General features: G+C 39.8%; 2 protein-coding genes across 6 annotated transcripts in view; both read right to left on the minus strand.

The window, feature by feature from the left end:
- The window catches only part of Acsl3 (acyl-CoA synthetase long chain family member 3), a 46,725-nt gene that overhangs the window by 18,785 nt on the left and 6,007 nt on the right, over positions 1-21,933 (minus strand). For 3 of the 5 annotated variants that reach the window (XM_005070441.4, XM_021227350.2, XM_021227349.2), the window contains exons 2-3: positions 4,367-4,784; positions 1,260-1,437 (exon numbers count right to left, since the gene is read on the minus strand). In XM_005070441.4, coding sequence (XP_005070498.1) covers positions 1,260-1,437; positions 4,367-4,744 — 556 coding nt within the window. In that variant the 5' untranslated portion in view covers positions 4,745-4,784. Of the gene's footprint in view, positions 1-1,259; positions 1,438-4,366; positions 4,785-7,797; positions 7,953-21,733; positions 21,841-21,933 lie in introns of those variants that run through there. The other 2 variants (XM_021227346.2, XM_040753239.1) reach the window with 2 other exon arrangements.
- On the minus strand, positions 16,451-21,739 carry LOC101828100 (U3 small nucleolar RNA-associated protein 14 homolog B). Its single transcript, XM_013113766.3, has one exon. It carries the CDS (start codon positions 21,703-21,705, stop codon positions 19,432-19,434), a length of 2,274 nt encoding a protein of 757 aa, XP_012969220.1. The 5' UTR covers positions 21,706-21,739; the 3' UTR covers positions 16,451-19,431.

Genomic DNA, 21,933 nt, shown 5'->3' on the forward strand with positions numbered 1-21,933 from the left:
CCAAAAATTAAAAAAAGGTGTTTTAGGAACACTGAAATCACATAATATATATAACATGGATTTTTTTATATTTACTTTCCATATAACACAGAAGTGAAACGATTTTGAAAATAATAATCCTTTCAAAATATTCTCAGAAGAAATGTAAACTCAAACCTTGAAAACAAAAAGGTAGCCCCTACTTTACAAAGTAAAAGCAGGTTGAGTGTGGCAGTGCATGTCTTTAATCCCAACCAGGGTTCAAAGCCAGTGTGTTCTCCAGGCCAGCCAGGGATAAACATGATACCCTTCCTTTCTCAAGTAAAGAAAGAAAATGGAGGATAGCTGGAGAGATGGCTCAGTGGTTAAGAGTACTTGGCTCTTCTTGCAGAAGGCCCAAGTTCAGTTCCCAGCACCTATATGGTAGCTAACAACCATCTATATAATTCCAGTTCCAAAGGAATCCAGTGTTCTCTTCTGGCCTCCATGAGCAATGCATACACCTATCACATAAAATAACTCTTTAAAAACGGAAAGGAAAGAAAAATAGAGGAATTTATAACAAGAAGTCTGCTGGAAGCCTCTTTGTTTCATGGTCATTCACCATGACATCTGGCACCAAGAAATCCCAACAGACCTTCCAGGACTGTTTTGCATGGTTAGCCACCATGATCACCACTTGAATAACTTCAGCAACAGAAAGATTCTCTATCACATAATCTAGTACTTGGAAGTTCACCAAGTTATGATAGAGATGTATTCTAGAGGTTAACTGGAGCTAACAGCAGAAGTGGATTAACAAAATGGCAGTAGGTTCAAAAAGGACCCCAGAGATGGTAGCTGAGCAGGAACCCTATAATGAGGTCTAGTTTTCCAGATGCATTAAGACCCCTTAATACTTGGCTAGCAGGGATTCTTCCCAAACTGATTCTTTTTCCAAATAGACAAACAAATAAATATCTAAGCCCTAATAAGCATCCCTCCACTAAGTAGATAAAGAAAAAATTAGTATCAGAATGCTAACCTCATTCTTAAAAAATATTATTTTAGGGCCAAGTGTGGTGGCAAACACCTCTACTCCCACGATTCGACATGCAAAAAAAACAAAACAAAAACAAAAACAAAAACAAAAAAAAACAGGTGGATCTCTGAGTTTGAGGTCAGCCTGGTAACATCATAGTGAGTTCCAGGATAGCCAGAGCTATGGAGGGACTGTGCCTCAAAAACAAAAGAACAAAAAAGAAAGAAGTGCTATTTTAAAAAGTATCGCTTATACGTACGCTGGAAGTTATACATGAAGCAAGCCTGTGCGGCAATCATCCACTCGGCCCGGGTCTCACAGAAGATGGCTATGTTGGTCTTCGGTTTCTGGCCCAACATCTGCAACCCATTTCCAAAGTCAAGGGCTCGAATGAAGACATCTTCATAGGAAAGCCAATTATACTGTCCCAGGATAACCTGATAAAGCAAAGTATAAAGACACAAATGTCTTGTAATGTAGCCAAAATGCTAATTTACAGAAAGAAATCAGAGCAAATTTCAAACTTTATAGCCAGAAAGTTATGTGAATATAAAACATATTAGCTTCAAGTGAAGATGCAGCTTAAAAACAGTTTTTGACACTGACTGTGACAACCCAAATCTCATGCTAAGCTTTTAACTGTGACAGACAGGGGAATTAGCTTTATTTTGGGTTTTCAAAATTATTCAGAATTGAGCCAAAACATCAGGATCTATATAGTGCAAGACCAGCAGAGTTATACAGTGAGGCCTTCTTTTATAAAGGCAAGCTCAGGTGTGGTGGCACATGCTTGCAATCTCGACACTTAACAAGTACAGGGACCAAGTACCGTGCATGAGATTTTTAAAACTTTTCCAGGAACATAAAAAAATGCAATGCTTTGATGACAGTGTCTTACTCCAATTATTAAAATAAAAGCATACCGCCGGGCGGTGGTGGCGCACGCCTTTAATCCCAGTTCTCTGGAGGCAGAGGCAGGTAGATCTCTGTGAGTTCAAGACCAAGCCTGATCTACAGAGCGAGTTCCAGGACAGGCTCCAAAACAATACAGAGAAACCCTGTCTCGAAAAAAAACAAAAAAATAAAAAATTTAAAAAAAAATAAAAGCACACCAATATGTAACCACTTAAGACCTCTGGTTGATGGGACAGTCTAATAGAAATCAAGATTTTAGGTAGCTGATTTAAACCTCTTTAAGTATGAGATTGTTGGTTTTCTCTTCATTAACTACCTAAAATTGAATTATTTCAGAATTACACATTTCCTGTCTTCTTCAACAAAGTGTACCTGGCTTCCTTTAACCTTCTCTTTGTGTTTTGGGCTTGTGTGACTTGGGACATGCAGTTAACAAACACGAAGTTGGGACAGCAAACATAGAAGGGAGATCCATAGGAGTGAGGAAAGAACAAAGCCACAGATCCCAGGCCATGAAAGCTACTGCTTTTAATATGAATTAATGCAAATGCCCCCACAACTCAGAAGTGAAGAGGGGACATGTTTAAACAGGGTTTATTATGTAGCCCTACCTGGCCTGAAACTTATGTCTATCCTCCTGCCTGTCTCCTTTCTGAGCATTTGATCATAGGCTTATAGGTAGTGTGAACCCAGCCAAAAGGGGAAAAACTTTCTCCAATATTTTTATTTGGATTTATTTGGGGGTGGGAGAACCACCTAAGGACTGAACTTAAGAGTCTTGTGTGTAACAGGCAACTGTTCTTACCACTAAATTGTATATGCAGCATTTTTTTCTTTTTTTGGTGCATTGAAACAAGAGCTTGACATATAGCCCAGTATAGTCTTGAACTCATTATCATCCAGCATTAGCCTTAGAAATAAATAAGTGAATAAAAGTCTTCTCAATCCCCTCTGCCATTTGGTCAGTGAGACAAACTAAGCTGTACCACCCAATACCCTGCCATGGCAGATGTGGTCCTGACACAAGAAAGCGGGTGTGACAAGGCCCTTGAGCATGTGGGTGGGTGCAGGGTTAGCTTTGTTTTGTTTTGTTTTTTGTTGTTGTTATTGTTGTTTGTTTGTTTTTTCGAGACAGGGTTTCTCTGTATTGTTTTGGAGGCTGTCCTGGAACTAGCTCTGTAGACCAGGCTGGCCTTGAACTCACAGAGACCCGCCTGCCTCTGCCTCCCGAGTGCTGGGATTAAGGCGTGCGCCACTAACGCCCAGCAGGGTTAGCTTTTTAACTCATTCTCTAGCTTACAACCCATTCCCACAGCTGCCACACCGGCCAACAGAAACAGCAATCTTGGCTAACCAACAGCAAAGCACACTCTAGTAAGACAACAGACAGTTTGTTATATATACAAAACCTAAAAGTTAATTCTAGGTCCCCAGAACAGCTAATTCTAGACCAGAAAAATATAATGCTTTTGTTAATCTATATATAGCCTTCTGAACAAACTGATAAACCACAAATTCAAATTTAACAGCAAGTACTAACAATAGGCATATCTTCTGACATAAAAAATTAAAGGCACAATACCAGCACTCTGTGGAGGCAGGAGGTAAGCGGATCTCTGTGTTTGAGAACAGTCTGATCTACATACAGTTCTAAGACAGTAAGGACTACACAGAGAGACCTAATTTATGAATTATAAGTAAATAGGAAAATGGCACAAATAATTGTTTTTCTCTCCTCTCTCCTCTCTCCTCTCTTAGGGTCCTCGGGTAAGTTAGCTACCTAATTCATCTGGGCTTCAATGCTCTCTGATCTTCAAGATCATCTAAACCAAAAGGTTACTTTCGATTTAAAAGAACTTGATACTAATTAAAACAACTTGGCTAATAAATACTAATTCCACAGTCATTAAACAACTTTTCTAAAGCCACAAGATTAGTAAGTGGCGAAACCAACATTCAAACTTGCGGTCTGGGTCTTAACCATAATATTTCTGTCTGTCAAGACAGCTTTTCTCTGTTTTAAGCCAAAATTCTATAATGGTAAAAACAAAAAGTTTAAGCCATACAACTGCCATAACCAAGGTACCAAGATATTAACACCCACTGTGGTTCCCATAAAAAATGAAAACAAGTCACATGGTACCAGGCACTCTAGATTAGAATTCCCACCCCCAAACTACCTAGATTTTTTATCCCAAGCCCTGGAGATATGAGGTTCAGGAGTCCCACACCAAGGGCACGTTCTCCATGATTTTCTGAAAAGTAGGTCAAATCAGTGGTACTGAGGATAGAGGGACAAAAACAATCTACGGCCCTGGAGAGACACCTTATCCTACATCATCAGCAGATCCCAGCTTCAGGAGACTACACTTCCCATAATGCTAAGTACACAAGAAGAGGAGACTCCTGGATACAAGTATGAAGGGATTCAAGGTAGTAGACATCTCTTACCTTTTTAAAAATTTTTCCATTTGGTTGAATTTCATCTTCCTCATTCAAAATTTCACGTGTTCCCAGTAGCCTTTTGTCCTTAAATTTATTTTTTGCATACATAAAGACTTTATCAAGTGTATCACAGCCAGGATACAATAATGAAGCCAAACTGTCCAAGCTGTTAATAGATCTGAATGCAGAATCCGGTTTTGAATTGACAGGTTTTGCTTTAATTTGGTTTGATTTTTCTTGTCGTGACTCAGACAAAAAGTAAAATGGAATGTATGTTAAAATAGTATAGAGATATATTACAAAATTTATGAAATATAAAAGTATAGGGTTGATGGTCTGTTTTAGCTTCATGGTAGATGGTTTTGAAGGTGTGTGGTTATTCATGAGTGTTCAAAAAATAGAATTAATAGATTTCAACAAGAATCTAGAAGGAAGAAAAAGAAATAGGTTAGTTCAAAATCACTTTAAAAGAAAAATTCTTGAATATTAGCTAGGAAACTAGAGTTGTCTTTGGATCAGAAAAAGTTGGTATACTGGCCCTCTGTAACATCCTAAATTTAAGAAACTTACTTGTACTATGTATCTGTTAACAATGGAGTTACATTTCTACATACTGTGAACAAAAGTAGCCTTTCCAGCCTAGCCTTAAATATCCACAAATACAGCCAGGCACTAGAGGCACATGCCTTTAATCACAGCACATTGGAAGCAGAGTTCAAGGCCAGTCTGGTCTACAGAGTAAGTTCCAAGACAGGCTTCAAAGCCAACAGAGAAACCCTGTCTGCAGGGGATGGGGAGGAGATATCCACAAATACTTCAAACAGTGAAGAAGAGGAAAAGAAACCACCAATTTGCCCACTTCACGTTCCTATGTTATACCAGCATCAGCCACTGTAAATATGCAATGCACATTTCCCAGTAAGCCACATTTGTACTCTATGCAGTAACAAGGAACTGAATTGACAAACATATACATTGTATCTTATTTTCCATGGTAGTTCTGCATATTGGTCCATTTTTGGAGATCAAATTATGAAGCAAGACAACAAAGTATGACTATAGCGTGTCTTTTTTAAGATTTATGTATTTATTATATACACAGTGTTCTGCCTGCATGTACATCTGCACTCAAAAAGAGACGGTTGAGAGCCACCATGTAGTTGCTGGGAATTGAACTCAGGACTTCTGAAAGAGCTGCCAGTGCTCTTAACCTCTGAGCCATCTCTCCAGTCCCCATTGTGTGTCTTTAGCATTCACCAATTTCGTGACTGTCACTGATGCAGTCACTATGGAAATCAGTGTGAAGAATTCTCAAAAAGCTAAAAGATCTACTCTATGACCCCAAAGGTCCCAACATCCTACCCCACAAATAATCTCAGCATATCCACTGCTGCTCTATTCTCCATAATTAGAGAATAAAAATAACCTAACTTCAACTGGTGACTGGATAATATGTGATACATATTCACAATGCAATTCTATCCATCTGTAAATAAAAATAAAATCATAAAATTTTCAGGTAAATGGGTGGAACTAGAAAATATACTGAGATGTGGTTAGTGTAGTCGAGTGGTCTAAGACACTGAATGTATAAAATATACTGAGTAGGTAAACTAGATCCAGAAAAACAAACATCACATGTTCTCTCTTATTTATGGATTCTACTCTAAGTCTTTAGATATGAGTATATAACCTGAAGTAACCACAGAAACCAGATAAAGAGACCGTGGGGAGGGGCATTTCTACAGTGAAGGAAAATAGTAGGACACTGAGGCTACAAAGGGAGAAATGAGAAAAACTGGGAGGGGGGATGGTTTACTGGGAGAGAGGACAGAAAGATAACATTAAGGATGCTTGAAAGCCATAGGGAAACATTTTAGGTTTACTGATAAATACATTTATATGTATAAGTGTGTGTATACATACATCCACACACATATTCTTTGAATGAAGGTTATGCCACTTGAGGTGATATTGCTCTCCCCAAGAGCCATATACTACCCAACAAAAACTCCAGTGCCAGGCAGAGGAAACCTTCAAGGTGGTCAGGAGAGTTTAAAAGTCTCCCAGTAATAAAGGCTTTGATAGTCTCCCAGAACTTAGAGGCAAGACACTATTGCTAAAGACACCACATACCTCAGACACAGGACTTAGAAGAATCAAGCTGGGACTGAGCTGGAACTGACCTGGAAGCCTCCTCGCTGAGGACTAGATCCTATAGCAACTGAGGGTGCTATGCAAGCTGCCAAGGGAGGACAGTAATCAGTCCTACCCAGCTATGATGTCTATGAGCCACAAGGACCAACATGGCAATATCCTCAAGGGAAAATAGTGGCTCAGACTTGGGGTCAACCATTACTGTCTAACTGAACTTTTCACTCAGTAGGAAGAAATTCATGCCTGGCAGTAACCCTAGCCAACTCCCTGTGGCTGCTAAGGCTATGGACTGTGAAGGAGAACAGACTACTGCCACTTTCCTTAACCAGTATAATCTCTAACTTCATCCCAAACACTTATCTTTGTACCCAAGAATAAGTGTAACTCTTGCCCTTCATTGAAGAAGTTTGTTTTTGCTGCAAACAACCATCATTACAGAAATCCACAGCTGGTTAAAATGCAGAAGTTACTACAATACCCAACCCTAACTGATACATCTATGACACAAGCCCTACACCGAAGGCTCTGGGAACATCATGGGAGAGTGGACAGATGACTGTAGGAGCCTGTGTGCATCATCTGTGAGATAATGACATGACAGGAAAACAGGACCTACATAATATCAACATCAATGAACATGCCAGTGTAAACTGTGAAAAATCTACTCCTATACGAAGAACTGCATACAAGTAATGGCTGCTGAGAAAGAGAGAATCAATCTTCTCCAGGGATGACGTCCTTGACAGATTATCCAATCCCAAATGCCCCAGTCTTAAAACAAATATATACACCAGCAACACTAAATGGACTCAGCAGGCGTTTCTCTCTCCTCTGTCTCTGTCTCTGTCTCTCTGTCTCTGTCTCTGTCTGTCTCTGTCTCTGTGTGTGTGTGTGTGTGTGTGTGTGTATATATATATATATTTAACAATAATTGAAGAGATTATGGATTTGAGTGGGAGAACATGGCAAACGTTTTAAGAGAAGGAAGGGAATGATGTAAATACAATACTTGCATACAATTTTCAAAACATTTATATTAAGAAGGGAGAGAGCCAGCCAGCCAACCTAACTTACAGAGTAAGAAAGATATCCAAGCCGGGCGTTGGTGGTGCACGCCTTTAATCCCAGCACTCGGGAGGCAGAGGCAGGCGGATCACTGTGAGTTCGAGACCAGCCTGGTCTACCGAGCGAGTTCCAGGACAGCCTCCAAAGCCACAGGGAAACCCTGTCTCGAAAAACCAAAAAAAAAAAAAAAAAAAAAAAGAGAAAGATATCCAAACCTGCCATATATCCCTAGTGGGAAGTCAGAACTCTCCATTGAGTGTGGATTGAGTGTGGATGGACTCTTCACCCTTCCAGGCTGATATGTTTTGTTGTTGACAATCATTGCACAATATTATGAAGACCACCAGTCCAGAGAACATGGATTTTTGTCCTAAGAGGGATGGGGATTGTGTGGCATTAAAAACTTCTACACAGGTAAATGGCAGCATGAAAACAAGCGGTCTTGGTATTCCCAGAACATCAGAGTATCAAATTATATATATATCCTAAAAACTAAAAAAAAAAAAAAAAAAAAAAGATGGTATTATCTAACAGTGGTTTGAGTGAGAATGCTCATGGATTGAATGCTTGGTCACCAGACTGGAACTGTTTGAAAAGCTTAGAAAGATGAGGAATATGGCTTTGTTGGAGGAAGTGTGTCAGTAGGGGTGGGCATTTAGATTTCAAAAGCCCTCACCAAGGCCTGGTGGTGGTGGCACGTGACTTTAATTCCAGCACTCAGCACTTGGGAGACAGAGGCAGGCAGATCTCTGTGAGTTCGAGGACAGCCTAGTCTACAGAATGAGCTCCAGGACAGCCAGGGCTACGCTGTCTCAAAAATAAATAAATAAAAACAAACAAAGCCTACACCAGGCCCAGTGTCCCTCTGTCTTCCTCTCTCCCGGCCTGAAGATCAGGACGCAGCTCTCAGCTACTGCCCTAGTGCCAAAAGGGCTGCCGTGCTCCTGCCGTGCTCCCGCCATGATGAAAACAGACTAAACCTCTGAAACTGTAAGCAAGGCCTCAATTCAGTTGCCTTGGTCATGGTGTCTCTTCTTTCACAGCAATAGAACACTGACTAAGACATCTAGCTACTCTCTTTCAAACTTAACTTTACATGTTTTTATTGAATTAAAAAGCTGATGTTTTCTTCAGTCATTTGCATTCTACAGGAACTGATGAATAATCCAAACCAAGAAAGTGGGTGTCTTGTATATCATGTGGCAAGCTTACTCCCATCCCCAATCCAACACAAAGTGTTAAAATTCACTAGGATGATAACTAGCCTGGCGTGCTAGTCAAGGTAGAATTTCCCAGGATGCAGAACCTTCACTACTGAAAGTGAGGGTAATTCCCAGGCAAGCAGTGATGAACAGGTTGGTTAATCTACTGTTAATTACTTCCTGGAGTCAATAAAATAATGGTAGCCTGAACTCTACCACTAATTAAATTTGATCTTTTATCAAGAAGTAAGTTTTTGTACCTGATTTCACCCATCTGTCACCATTTATCTAATACACAAAATTAAAGTAAATATAAATATGAAATGCAATAGGTATAAACAGGGCTCTGGGGAAAAAAAGGCATCATAAAAAGTCACTAACAGAGAATAAGTATAGAGTTCAGTTTCATGCAATTAACAAAACATATAGGGGAAAGACATATAAGGACTTGTTTTATTTAGATATGTCACATGATCTACTGAGAACTATTACTGGTAGTATTATTTTGATAACAGGTTAAAAAAAAACTTCAAAAGACTTGTTCCTTTTGGAACAATGCTAACAAGGACTTGGTTTAGTACTGGCTCCCATTTACTCATCATGGAAATATAGTATGTTACTAACATCCAAAGCGGTAAGGCTAAACAAACAATACCAAGTACCCCTACAGAACTCCTACTAGGAGTAAACAAGAAAAACATGAGACAATTCCTACATACACTGCAAAATGCAAAGCATCTGCTAACAGAACTTGATTTTTACCTATAAAACGACCATTCTAATATTCTTACTTTACCTTAAATACTTCTCATACCTCGCTCATTCTGAAAACACTGAAATCTATTCAAGTTCACTCTTGAGCACTTAAGCTATAGCCAAATACAGGCTTGATCAACAACTTAATAAATGCTACTGTAGGAAGTCTGCATGCCGCCATTAAACATGTGACTTACTAGAGGCGCATACAGATGAGGTAATAAAAGGGCAGTTTACCACACCACTAACCACACCCACTTTAGGCTGGACGTAAAGACGTATACGTACGTAGGCGGAACTACGTCACTAGCCATGGCTTTTGGGCTTTTGGGCATGGCTAGGGGGCATTATGGGGGAAGGCATAAAAGACAGCACACAGGAAGTCTCGCTCTCTTTTCCTGGAGTTCGGCTTCCGGCTCGGCAGAGGAAATGGCTTGTATCGTCTGGGTTACTTGTTTGGTATCTTGTGAGTATTTCTACATTAAATACTTAGCTTTACTTTCAATAATTGTGTGTCGCGTATCGTTACAGCGTCCGTTGAAGCCTACAGCTACCTACAGTGTGTTTCTATTTCTCATTTACAGAAAATGGAGAAATCTTGTATCATGACATCATTATGAGGATTAAGTCAATGACATACTTCAAGTCTGTTGCTAGTATCTCACAAGGTGATTTTAGCAATTTGTTTGCCATCCTTAAGTTTTTAGGTTCATACAAGAGATTGAAGTCATGTCTATCCATGGAGTACCTTATGAAATGAAATAAATAGTAATCACAAGAAAAAAAGTCACTCACTCAAGTGAGAGCCAGCAACAGCATCCACAGTGGCACCAATACATTCTGTACACCTGAGGCAAGGGTCCAGCCAAGCCCCACAGGCCAGGAAAGCACAGACTGCCCAGAGGTGACCTTCTCCGGCCCATTCTCAGCAACAAATCTGGCTCGGTTTTACAGAAATATAATTCCTAAGTTAATAAAAGGAGGCTTAAATCATCTTTGATGGAAACTGGTATTATTCTATTTTTAAGCTCTCTCCATGAGTTTCAGTTACTCAAAGTCAAGGCAATCCTCCTGACTCAGCAGATCTTGGATTACAGATCTGTATATTCTTCAGTTTCTATAAAATACAAGTACTCATGCTGGGTTACAAAATTTAATATATATTCACACACTAACAATCTTCCCTAAGTCTACTACATCACTAGGCTTTATAGCATACAACTATGAAAACAAGTGTTGGAGACTACTTCTAGAACTCACTATAATCCCACAAGTAGAAAATGCATTTAGATAAAAATTCAACAAACTTTACCAGTGCCATTTATGCAACCTCCTAACCAATGTTCCTTTAAGAAGCTTCCTTAAGGCCCAAAGGAAGAGGAAGGAACAGTAGAACCCTTAAAATGCTATGCTCCACTTCACTGTCTTCGATGCTTCACTGAGTGCTACACACACACACACACACACACACACACACACACACACACACACACACACACACACCTTGCTTACCCCAGGAAAATCTATTCCTACTTTTCTAATTTACTTTTCCAAGTCATAATCCACACTTCGTATTATATCCCACGAAAGAGGTTTGAAGTTTTCTCCATCCAAAGATGTAATCTTATATGAGGATTTGTTTGGTTAAAGGGAATGGGAAGGAATGACATGTCCAATCATCTCAGTATTATCAAGTGCAAAAGCAGAGCGACTAGAGTTCGTTACCCACATCTCATTGACAGCAATTGTGTTGATCAGTAATGTACCAACCATCCAACAACTGAATTAAGACAATAATATGTCTTATATATTAAGACGGTAATGACTAGAACTGTGTACACTTTGTACACTACTTTGTATGTACTCAATTTCTGCAAGTGAGAACCAGATACATAACATATATACATAAATACACATATATACATATATTTTCTCCCCACCCCCCAACATTAGATGCTAGATTATATGACAAGCCAACTGCTTGTGTCTTAATAATTATAAATCTGTAAGTAATACTTTCAGTATCCCATGAACCCATACTCATTAAAATGAATTGCCTAATTTTTAGATAAAGGCTGTTTTAAGTAGATAAATAATTTCATTTTTGAACTTTAATTTTCTTTCCTAGAAAAACAAAAGAGCCTGGCAGTGGTGGTACATGACTTTAATCCCAGCACTTGGGAGGTAGAAACAGGCAGATCTCTGAGTTGGAGGCAAGCCTGGTCTACAGAGTAAGTTCCAGAACAACCAGGGCTACAAGGGAGGGAGGGAGATAGATTAAGAAAGAAAAAGATTGTTTAAAGAAAATCCAAAGGCTGAAGACAAAAAAATACAAACATTTAAAGCTACAAAATACAGCATAAATAAGTATAGTAAGCCTGTCCTATAGATAACAGCTCTTTGGGCATGTTTAGTCTTTGATTATTATTATAAAAGGAATAAAGTATCTAATTGCTGTTTTTGAGGTGATCTTTAATGATTGTTCATTGTAAGTCAAAGCTGTAGCAGCTCAAAGTTTTGGGGGTTGTTTTGTTTTTTCTGTAAAGGTTTTTGAGACAAGGTCTCATGTATTCCCAAACTAGACTAAGAGGTTCAAGGTCATCCTTGATTACAAGCCAGGCTGTGCTTGCATTCCCCCAGATACACACATACACATGGACTCACACAATAGAAACACATACACATTAAAAAATAATATTTAACAATCTCTTCAAGCCCAGTATTATGGCACATGCCCATAATCCCAGTGCTCAGAAAGCCACAGTAGGAGAGCCAGGTACACATTCAAGGCCAGCCTAGCCTACACAGCAAACTCATCTCAAAAAGGGAGCAGCAGCAACAGGGGGATCACTGTATAAATTGTAATGATCACAAAATTAGAATGAGGAAGAACCAGGTTTGTGGGTTTAAGCTACACTGAAGCCTCAGATTCCAAGCTCATCTGTATCCATCTACCACTCCAATCTTTCTGCCTCGTCCACCTCCCAGACCTCTCACCACAGCCCCGGCAGTCACTCCCATCTCCCACCCCAGCTTACAGCTTTTGTTTTCATGCCTGGAAAATAAGCAAACTAAACGTCTTTAATGTGTAAGAGAAGTGTGTAACAGCCTCAGGCAGCAATGCTCATGTCACATCTCATTTGAATATAAATTCTACAAGTCACAAAAAATACAAAGTTATATGGCATAATAAAAAAATGACTTAGGGAAATAAAACAGTGGCTACATTAAAAAATCAATACTCCCCTTATTATTGTTCATATCAGTAATGACTGACTTCATCTGTCTAGATTAAAACTACCTACACTTCAGACTAGGGTTACAGCAGCTCAGTGACTGGGTGGTTACTCACGTGCATGCGACTCTATTCCAGAATGGCAAAAAAGAAAAAGAACCAAAAACACCTATAGGAACCAGGCTTGGTGGTACCACTCAGCAGGCTGTAGCAGAAGGGACCAACCTGGGTTACTTGGTGAGATACTGTTTCTACCGGTGTGAACATGAAATGCTAAATTAATTCATCCTGGTTCATTTTGGTTTTTGTTAACTAAAACATTCTGCTTCATTTTAGAAAAACTCACCAACATCCTCCTGCCTCAAACAGGAAGGAATTTCTAGTCTCATGTTTAGTTTTATGGTAACAGAGTACCTAGCATCATGGTAATAGTCTGAATAAAAAGTAAAATGTGCAAATAAAATTAAAAAAACAATAATCTTATGGTTGAAAAAGGAACATTTCAAGCCAGGTGATGGTGGTGCATGCCTTTAATCCCAGCAGATCTCTGTGAGTTTAAAGCCAGCCTGATCTACAGAATGAGTACAAGGGCACTCAGAGCTGTTACAGAGAAACCCTGTCCAGAAAACAAAAAGAAAACAAAGAAAAAGGAACATTTCATAATTTAGCCAAAAAAATTATTAAATACCCTCAAAACATCAACACAGATAACTGAACTCTGCTGTATGCAAAGCTGGGAGGGAAGTGGAGAAAGAGGAAGAAAGGAAGCTGGTCCCGTGTCATATGCCTGTAAAATCATTTTAGAAAGAAGAAAGGCAGTATGTATCTGTAGTGAGTACTCATAATTAAAACAACAAATGTCAATACAGGCATTTCTCACAAAAAAAAAAAGACCCATAGGAAATAGCAAGTGTGTTTTGCATTTTATCTTGATAAGAGAAATCAGATTTATATAAGAAGTCCAGAATAGCCGGGCAGTAGTGGCGCATGCCTTTAATCCCAGCACTCGGGAGGCAGAGGCAGGCAGATCTCTGTGAGTTCGAGGCCTGGCTGGATCGACAGCCTCCAAAACAATACAGAGAAACTCTGTCTCGTAAAAAAAAAAAAAACAGTCCAGAATATTAAACAGGCCTGCCCATCTGGGCTGTCACCTGCTTAACCTTTCAAATTCTAAGAAAAACTACAAATCTGACCTTCCAAAAAAGAAAACTGATACCTGTTTAGGCTGTTAAGTACTTCCCTTAGACTTTAGAAATGCTTAGACCAAGCAGAAGTCGGGGGTAGGAGGTGTGGTGCAGGCCTTTAAATCCAGCAATTGAGAGGAAGAGGCAGATGGATCTCTGTGAATTCGAGGCCGGCCTGGTCTACAGAGCAAGTTCCAGGACAGCCAGGGCTACACAGAGAAACCCTGTCTAGAAAAACCAAAAGAAGAAAAAAAGAAGGCCACAGACGGTTTAGTGGTTAAAAGTAATTACTTTCAAGTACCTACCTACCAACCCAAACTCTATCTTGGGGACTTACAGGGTTGAGGGACATTGTCCTGTGACTTCCACAAGAGGGCAACAGCATGCACCAGTATGCACATATATACACACAAATAAAAGACTTTAATGTTTCTGTATTACTTTTTAAGCACAGAAAAAAATGATTATTTAAACACAAATTTTCAAAACCACACTTACTCATAAGCAGTCCAATGCCAGCAGTTCCATTCCATCCTGGCTTCATCAATACCTGCATTTTCTTTGACCTCTCCATGTCCTTCCCTACATCTCAAGTCTCTCCAATCTGATTCTAGTTCATCTCTGCAATTCAAGTGCTTCCTCTTCTGCCAGGTCCTGCAGCAGATTCCTCCCCTACACTTTCCTTGCCGCCTCTTCCACCCATTTCTACTGCCAGCACATTCTGGAGGGCAAAAACCAGTCGTGATTTAGCATCCCCCACTACTTTAAAATCACTAAGGCATTCTTTATTCACTCCACACCCTTCAAAGAGCTAATGTTCAAGCATCTATTTAGGACTGGGCATACAGCTCAGTGGTCGAATGCACACCCGAGCCCCTGTGAGGTCCAGTATCAGGGAGGGGCTACTGATACAACTGGACAGGGTACAGTCATAGCTACTCTGAGGATTTACAAATCCCCCTATTTCTCTCCTCTCCCCACCAGTAAATCCCAGTGCTTTTTACAGAGCTCCAACTGTCCAAACTTTAACTCTGATGTCACCTCTTTATGAAGTCTATGCTTATGGTCTTTTCCTCTAAGAATTCAATGCTGAGAGAATACACCTCCTCTATAGACTCTGCTTGTTTCTACCTATGCTTCAAAGAGGTGGGCACATTAATGATTCATCTCTGAAATGCTTAGCCCAAGAAACCCAGAAAACACTACACAGCATGTGTTCAATTAAATATTTTTAGTTTTAGTTTACTTTTTGGTTTTGTTGCTTTATGAACTTACTTCCAAAAGAGTAAAAAAAAAAAAAAAAGCCTCACAAAAAAAAAAACACAGTAAGAAATTTTATGTCTTTGTTTCTGAAAAACAATGCTGGAAATCTCAAAGAAAAGCAAGGGAATATAAACTCTGTTTAGCTGGGTTCTCTATCAACTCACTCAACAACCAGTAAATCATTGAAGGGTTATCACCTAGTAGTCCTGCTCTTCAAATACTTCAGTAGAATATAAGTAATGGTTAAGTATGGTGGCTATTTAAATCAGAACACCACTGAGTCTGGTTTAACCAAAATACTCAAGAGGCTACACTGTTTGGGGAGGGTTACTTTGTGATATTTTGTGATACATATGAGATTGGTAGGTAGGTAGGTAGGTAGGTAGGTAGGTAGGTAGGTAGATAGATAGATAGATAGATAGACAGACAGACAGACAGACAGACAGAGATACATGGTTATTTATGGTTTTCCTTAGTTAAAAGTTACATATAAAACTTTAGACTCAAAGATATTTTCTTTAAATTTTGCCAAATGTTAGTGGAATAAATATTGTTAACTATAGTTCTTTCTTGGTAACTGTTTTGTTACATATAATTTTACCATATTAAAGTTAAAACCTTCCTTTAAAAAAAAACAAAAAAAGATGATGGGAAATGCCTTTCTGTATGCTGTTACTATGTTTCTTATTGTTTGATGAATAAAGCTGTTTTTCCGCCCATGGACAGACAGGATGTACCTAAGTAGGATGTATAGGCCGGTATACCAAACTAAGAGGATTCTGGGAAGAGGAAGGCAGAGAGTGGGTCTTCAGAGACATACCATGTAGCTGCCAAGGAAGAAAGACCCAGGCATCACCGGTAAGCCAAGACCACATGGTGATACACATATTAATAGAAATGGGATAATAATTGAGAGAGCTAGCCAATAAGAAGCCTAAGCCACATGCCAAACAGTCTAAATTCTGTGTGCTTATTTAGGACTAAGCAGCTGCGGGACTGGGCAAGACAGAAACTTCAATCTACAGATAGATGATAATACAAACATTAAGGATATCAGATGGATCTCTGTTAGTTCAAGACCAGCCCAGTCTACATAAGTTCCAGGGCCACCAGTGTTATACAATGAGAGACCCACTCTAAAAAAAAAACCACTTTCTTTTGGGAACATAAACTCAAACACCAATAAAGTCACCCTCATGTTGAACACACAAAAATGAAGCACCACCACTTGAGAAGGAAGTTTGTGATTTTTATTAAAAGCACTCAGCTTTTTCAAATTCTTTACTCAGTATTTGCACTTCTAGGAATCTTTAAGAAAATTATTTCCACTAATTATTTGTAACGGGCATTCAAGAAAAAAGGCAAATACACAATAACTGGGAATGTCAAACACACTATGACATGTACATAACTAGATTATATAGCCACTAAAAATATTTCAAACATCTATTAACACGATAATTCTTGTGACATAATGACAAGGAAAAGTAGGCTGAATATTAAATATACACTATATAGTTTCACTTGTTAACAAACAAAAAAACACCAAAATATCAGCAGTAGCCATATTTGGGATATAGAATTAGTACTGAGTCTTTTAATTTGTCTTCTTTATGTTTTTACATATTTTCTATTTTTCATAGAGGACATATATTGTGTGTAATCAAGGAAAATCTTAAGGAAACATGTGCATAATGATTTCTACACATTCAAACAGGAACAAAACTTATATACTAAAAATCATTACCCACTGAGTCAGTTCATGACTTTTTTTTTTTTTAAACAAGAAACTAAATAGAACCTGGAAAATCCAAACACTAACTTGAAAATATTTCTGTTCTAAACATACAACTTGAATTGTGGCTCAGGATGATTTCAGAATTTAAGAGGCAGAGCAGGTGGATCTCTGTAAGTTCCGGCCAGCCTGGTCTATATAGCAAGTTCTAAGACATCCAGGATTATATAGAGAGACTTTGTCATGAGGAAGGAAGGAGGGAGAGGGAAGAAAGGAGAGGGAGGGAAGGGGCTGAAGCAGAAGAATAGCTGCAAGTCCAAATTCAGTCTGGTGTTCATATTGAGTTTTAGTCTAGTCAGGGCTACATAGTAGGACCTCACTCAAAACATACAACTAGGGCCAGGCTTGGTAGCAAAGACAGGCAGATTTTGAGATTGTGAGTTTGAGAACAGCCTGGAGTACATAACAACAACAAAAAAGCAAAGCATACGATTCTATAAATTCTAAATTTTATGTAATCTGGCTGAAAAGTTTCTCAATAACCTCAGTAAGTGAGTAATCCCAAAACTAACACAATAAATTATAATTGGGCATAATAGTTAGGTTCTTATGGATATTTTAATTTGACTAAAAATAACTGATAAATCCTAACATTCCTGGTCATATAATGCAAAACACAGTAAGAAAAATGTTAACTCCTTCTGTGTCTTGTAGTAATAAAACTAACCTTTCTGTAGTTAAGTGAGACCCAAGAAACACTGCCTGTCAGTTGACACAGCACTATCTCCAAGTTCCCTAATTTTCCCACCTTACTGTCAGCTTAGAGCCTGTTTCTCTTATCTGATGCCTTATACAAGGCCCAGATTTATCTTAAGACTCTCCACAAGGTATCACCCTCTGGGCCTTGTGTACTGTCCCCAATGGCAAGTCTCTGAACTAGTATGCTGCCCACTTTCCCCTACCTCCCTGCTACATCTCTCTCCTATTGGATTTGTGCACCACCACTTAACCCAAGTTTCCCACTCTCCCCACTTTCTACATTTTGCCTTAGCAATACCTATTGTGCTTATAATTGATATAACTGCTTATAAAACTACTTAATGCCCATCTTCTCTATGCACGAAAGAACAATGTCTCTTACTCATTCTATCCCTAGTGGCCATCATCACAGAACCTGGTGAAGCAAGCATCACATGGATGAGTAGGTGGGTGAATGAATGTATATGTCCAAGAAAACAGACACAAGGTGAATTACAGATGTTAAATGAGTTCTTGGGCACAGTGATACATGCTTATAAACCTAGCTACTCAGGAAGCTTAGGCTGTAAGATTCTAAGTTCAAGGTCTACCTGAACTACATGGCGAGTTCAAGCCTGGCCTGACAACTTAATGAGACTGTCTTAAAAATAAAGGAGAAAAAAATTCCCTGGGGGGAGAGGGACACACTTCCAAATGTGCGGAGGCAGCTGCAGATACAGCTTGTTAACAGAGCTCATAAACAGAACTCATAAGACCTATGAGTTCAATTCCAGTACCATAGGAAAAAATCATTATCGATCCCAGAGGTTTACTAGGGAGGTGGCGGCCAGGTAGACAGCTCAAGGCCCTCTCCAAAACAGAAAAAAAACTAAGGATGTAGCTCAGTGGTAGATCCCTTTCATAGATGAGCTGAGGTCAAGGTTTGAGGCCCAACTAGTGGGAGAGGAAAAAATTTCATAATTTAGATGACAACTTTCATATATATAACTTTCTTGGCATTGTCATCTACCTTATAAATTTAGGAATTCTTGTGATCCTAAGTCTAAAGCCTCTTCTAATAGATTTGCCCTACTCAATTTTTTCCATAGAATGTATTCCATTACAGTAAATACTATGTTCACCCCTTTCTAGCCTCCCTTGCCCCAGGGGTATGACCTGGTCACAGATGTCACTTTATTCTTAAATGAACTCTATTCACCTCTATTTTCATTGTGTTCTCCAAATCTCTAAATTTGTTCTTTCTAAAATACTTTTGGGGTTGTTTGTTTCTTAAACCAAGTACTCTATAGCCTCAACTAAATGATCTTTTTGTCTCTGCCTCTCAGAATGCTTGATTACATATATGAACCACTACATCAGGAGCTATCTAAACTTAAATATCAAAACTAATTGATCATTCTTTGCTGCCCAGACTTCCTCTGCCATGTTCTAGCCTGAACTTTTCAGCCTACTCACTGATCTCTCTTTAATCCTAGGATAGGAAGTATATACTAACTAGTGGTAGTCATTTTGCCCATAAATGGATCATTTCTGACTTTATCACAACTCAAAATGAAATGGGAGCTCTTTACTAGACAAAAATGTCTTATCTCTATAATGTGGCTTAACTACACAGTATTCTGTCAATTTAGGAAATGCCTGGAGCACTATGAAGCAACCAAGAGAAACATTCAAGGTTCCTAGTCCCAAGAACAAAGAAGCTAGTCCTTAGCAGCTCAATGTGCAGAGCTCTTCTTCAGCTGTTTTAGCTGCTTTCTGGAGAGCTGCTTCCGACTGCTCTGTAGGACAGAGAGATCGGACCTTGAGGAAGAGCAGGAGCCCACATTTTCTGCTTTTAAGGGCTTAATGAGATGCCCTAGTTTGGTGCTAACCTTGGGAACTGTCAGCTTTTGGAAGGCCCTCTGGGTGTTCCATGTGTACCCAATAGGGTTCTGGATAGTCCTCTCAAATTGCTGGTGGTGGGTGAATGGGTGTGGAACAGCCTGCACCTGATGAGCTGCTGCATGGATGTTGCGCTTCTCATTGATAATCACATTTGGCAAATTCTTGTCTTTTCTTGGAAAACTTTCAGGAGCTTTAACAAGAAAACGGCGTCTTTTCTTGGCACTGGGATTCAGGCCTACACCAACCCACTCACCCCATCCAGGCAATGTCAGGTCCAAATCCTTTGACTTATTTGCCTCTACAGCTTCACTTTTCTCTTTTAAGAACTCTCTGATGACATCATCCCCAGCAAAAGCTTCCTTTATTATCTGCTTGTGGTGTATCTCCACTTCATCTTCCAACTCCTCTACTGTGGGCAATGCCAAAGACTTCACAGGAGATCTAGCAGTTAGGAGATTCTGTAGGTCAATCATTTGTTCCTTCTTTTTCTTTCTTCTAGAGGAATCAGGTATACTGTGTGGATTCCTCTCCTTCCACTCTTCTTTTAACATAGGTCTGGGATGCCCCTCTTTTTGATAATGTCCCTCTTTGCCCAACTCTCCTTGTTCTTCCAGAACATGTGCTCTCTCTAGCTTTTGAAACACCAGGCTCTCCTCCGGGGCAAGTTCTTCTCTCTGGCTCTGGAGAACAGTTCCCACTGAACTCCCTTTTTGCTGCTCAGATTGATGGTCTTCCTTGTGAAGTTTCTGAAACAATAGCCCTGGCTCAGATACCTCCTGGCCACTAGAGTCTTCTGTTTCTTGGCTACCCACTGGCTTAGCACTGTTGGGTTCAACTCTTTGTTGAAAAGATCTTTCTTTCAACAAAAGTTCTTCTGCCACTGGTCTTTCATCTCCCTCACTTTCAGAAGACCCACTAGCCAGCTGTTCAGGGTCAGTCTTGATCTCACCCCTTTGTGCACTGCTGTTGCAACTCTTGAGCATCCAGGGATTTAGACCAGCTGCATTCACCTGTAGGTCCTTCACTCCATCAGAGGTAGGGATTACTCCTCCTCCTGTGCATTCCTCTTCCTCCTCCTCATTCTCTGGAATCACCTGGAGTTTCTGTGTCAGTTCTTTGTTCTTTGCCAGTTGCTCTTGAATAGCTTTGCGAGCCTCCAGGTCATATCTGGCCATAATTGCCTTTGACTTGGCCCATTTTCCACTGCCCTGGTGCTTAAGGGTCATTCGTTCCTTCGCTCTGGCCTCTTCCATTTTTCCCAGTTCTTGCAATGCAGCACTTGGGCAGTCCTTCAATAGCTGCTCAAACTCTTTTAAGGTTTTCTTGGCCTTCCCTTTCTTTATAAATTTGTGATACTTTTTACTTTTGATTTTCTTCTCTCTTCGAGCTCTGGCCTCATAGTAGGACTGCAAAGCTCGTGTCCTCTGAAGCTCTGCTCGGTGTATCTTGGCTTCTTCCAGACTCATGGCTTTGAGGGAGGCTTTTTCCACAGGAGTCAATAAAGGGTCTGTTACTGGCTGTTTGTTCTTATGAAGGACGTTAAAAACTTCTTGCTCCAAGGGGGTTCTTGTTTTCCAGCCAGTGAATACATGTTCAAGGGGAGCAACAGCTGGCAGCTCCTTCTCCATGGGAAAAACCAGCTGTTCTGCTTGCCGGTTCTGCAGAACGATGGGATCCCACTTGGAGAGCATTTGTGAGGTTTTGCTGAATGCCGCTTCCCTGAGGATCTGGTCAGCCTCTTTTTTGCCAAGGGGTATATCCAGAGTCTTTGACTTGACTCTAAGCAGTTGTTTTTTCACAGTAGCCAATGAAGACAATGTAGCAGCAGGTTCAAGCAAATCTGACAGAACCAACTTTTCACCTGACCCTTCAGAAGTGACATTGAACTCTGACATGATAAGACTAGCTTCAGATCTCTCGGCCAATTTCCAACTATTCCTTCCACCAAGGGAACTGACTGCTTCCAGAAGCTTTTGACACTTTCTTTCTCCATCACTGTCCCCCTCATCTTCACTTGTACTCAATGGGTAATGGTTTGGCAAATCTACTAGTTCTTCCTGCTGGCTCAAAGCCAAAAGGCCTACCACATTCCTGGTCACATTCATGGTAGCAGCCTATTTTCTCTCACATCACCTGTAGCTCTTGAAGAGGCGTCTGGTCTCACTCATCTTGGCTCCATCTATTTATTGCCAACTGTCTTTGACACAGATGTTTTCTGAGAATCTTAGTTATTGAGATGTCTAAAGAAGAAAAGACCCATATAAATTCCCCAATAATTTGCATGTAGTCAACACACAAAACTTACAAGCTAGCCAGGATGGTGACATAAAAGG

This window comes from Mesocricetus auratus, unplaced genomic scaffold (genome assembly GCF_017639785.1).
Source record: "Mesocricetus auratus isolate SY011 unplaced genomic scaffold, BCM_Maur_2.0 Super-Scaffold_100010, whole genome shotgun sequence".
NCBI lineage: Eukaryota > Metazoa > Chordata > Mammalia > Rodentia > Cricetidae > Mesocricetus > Mesocricetus auratus.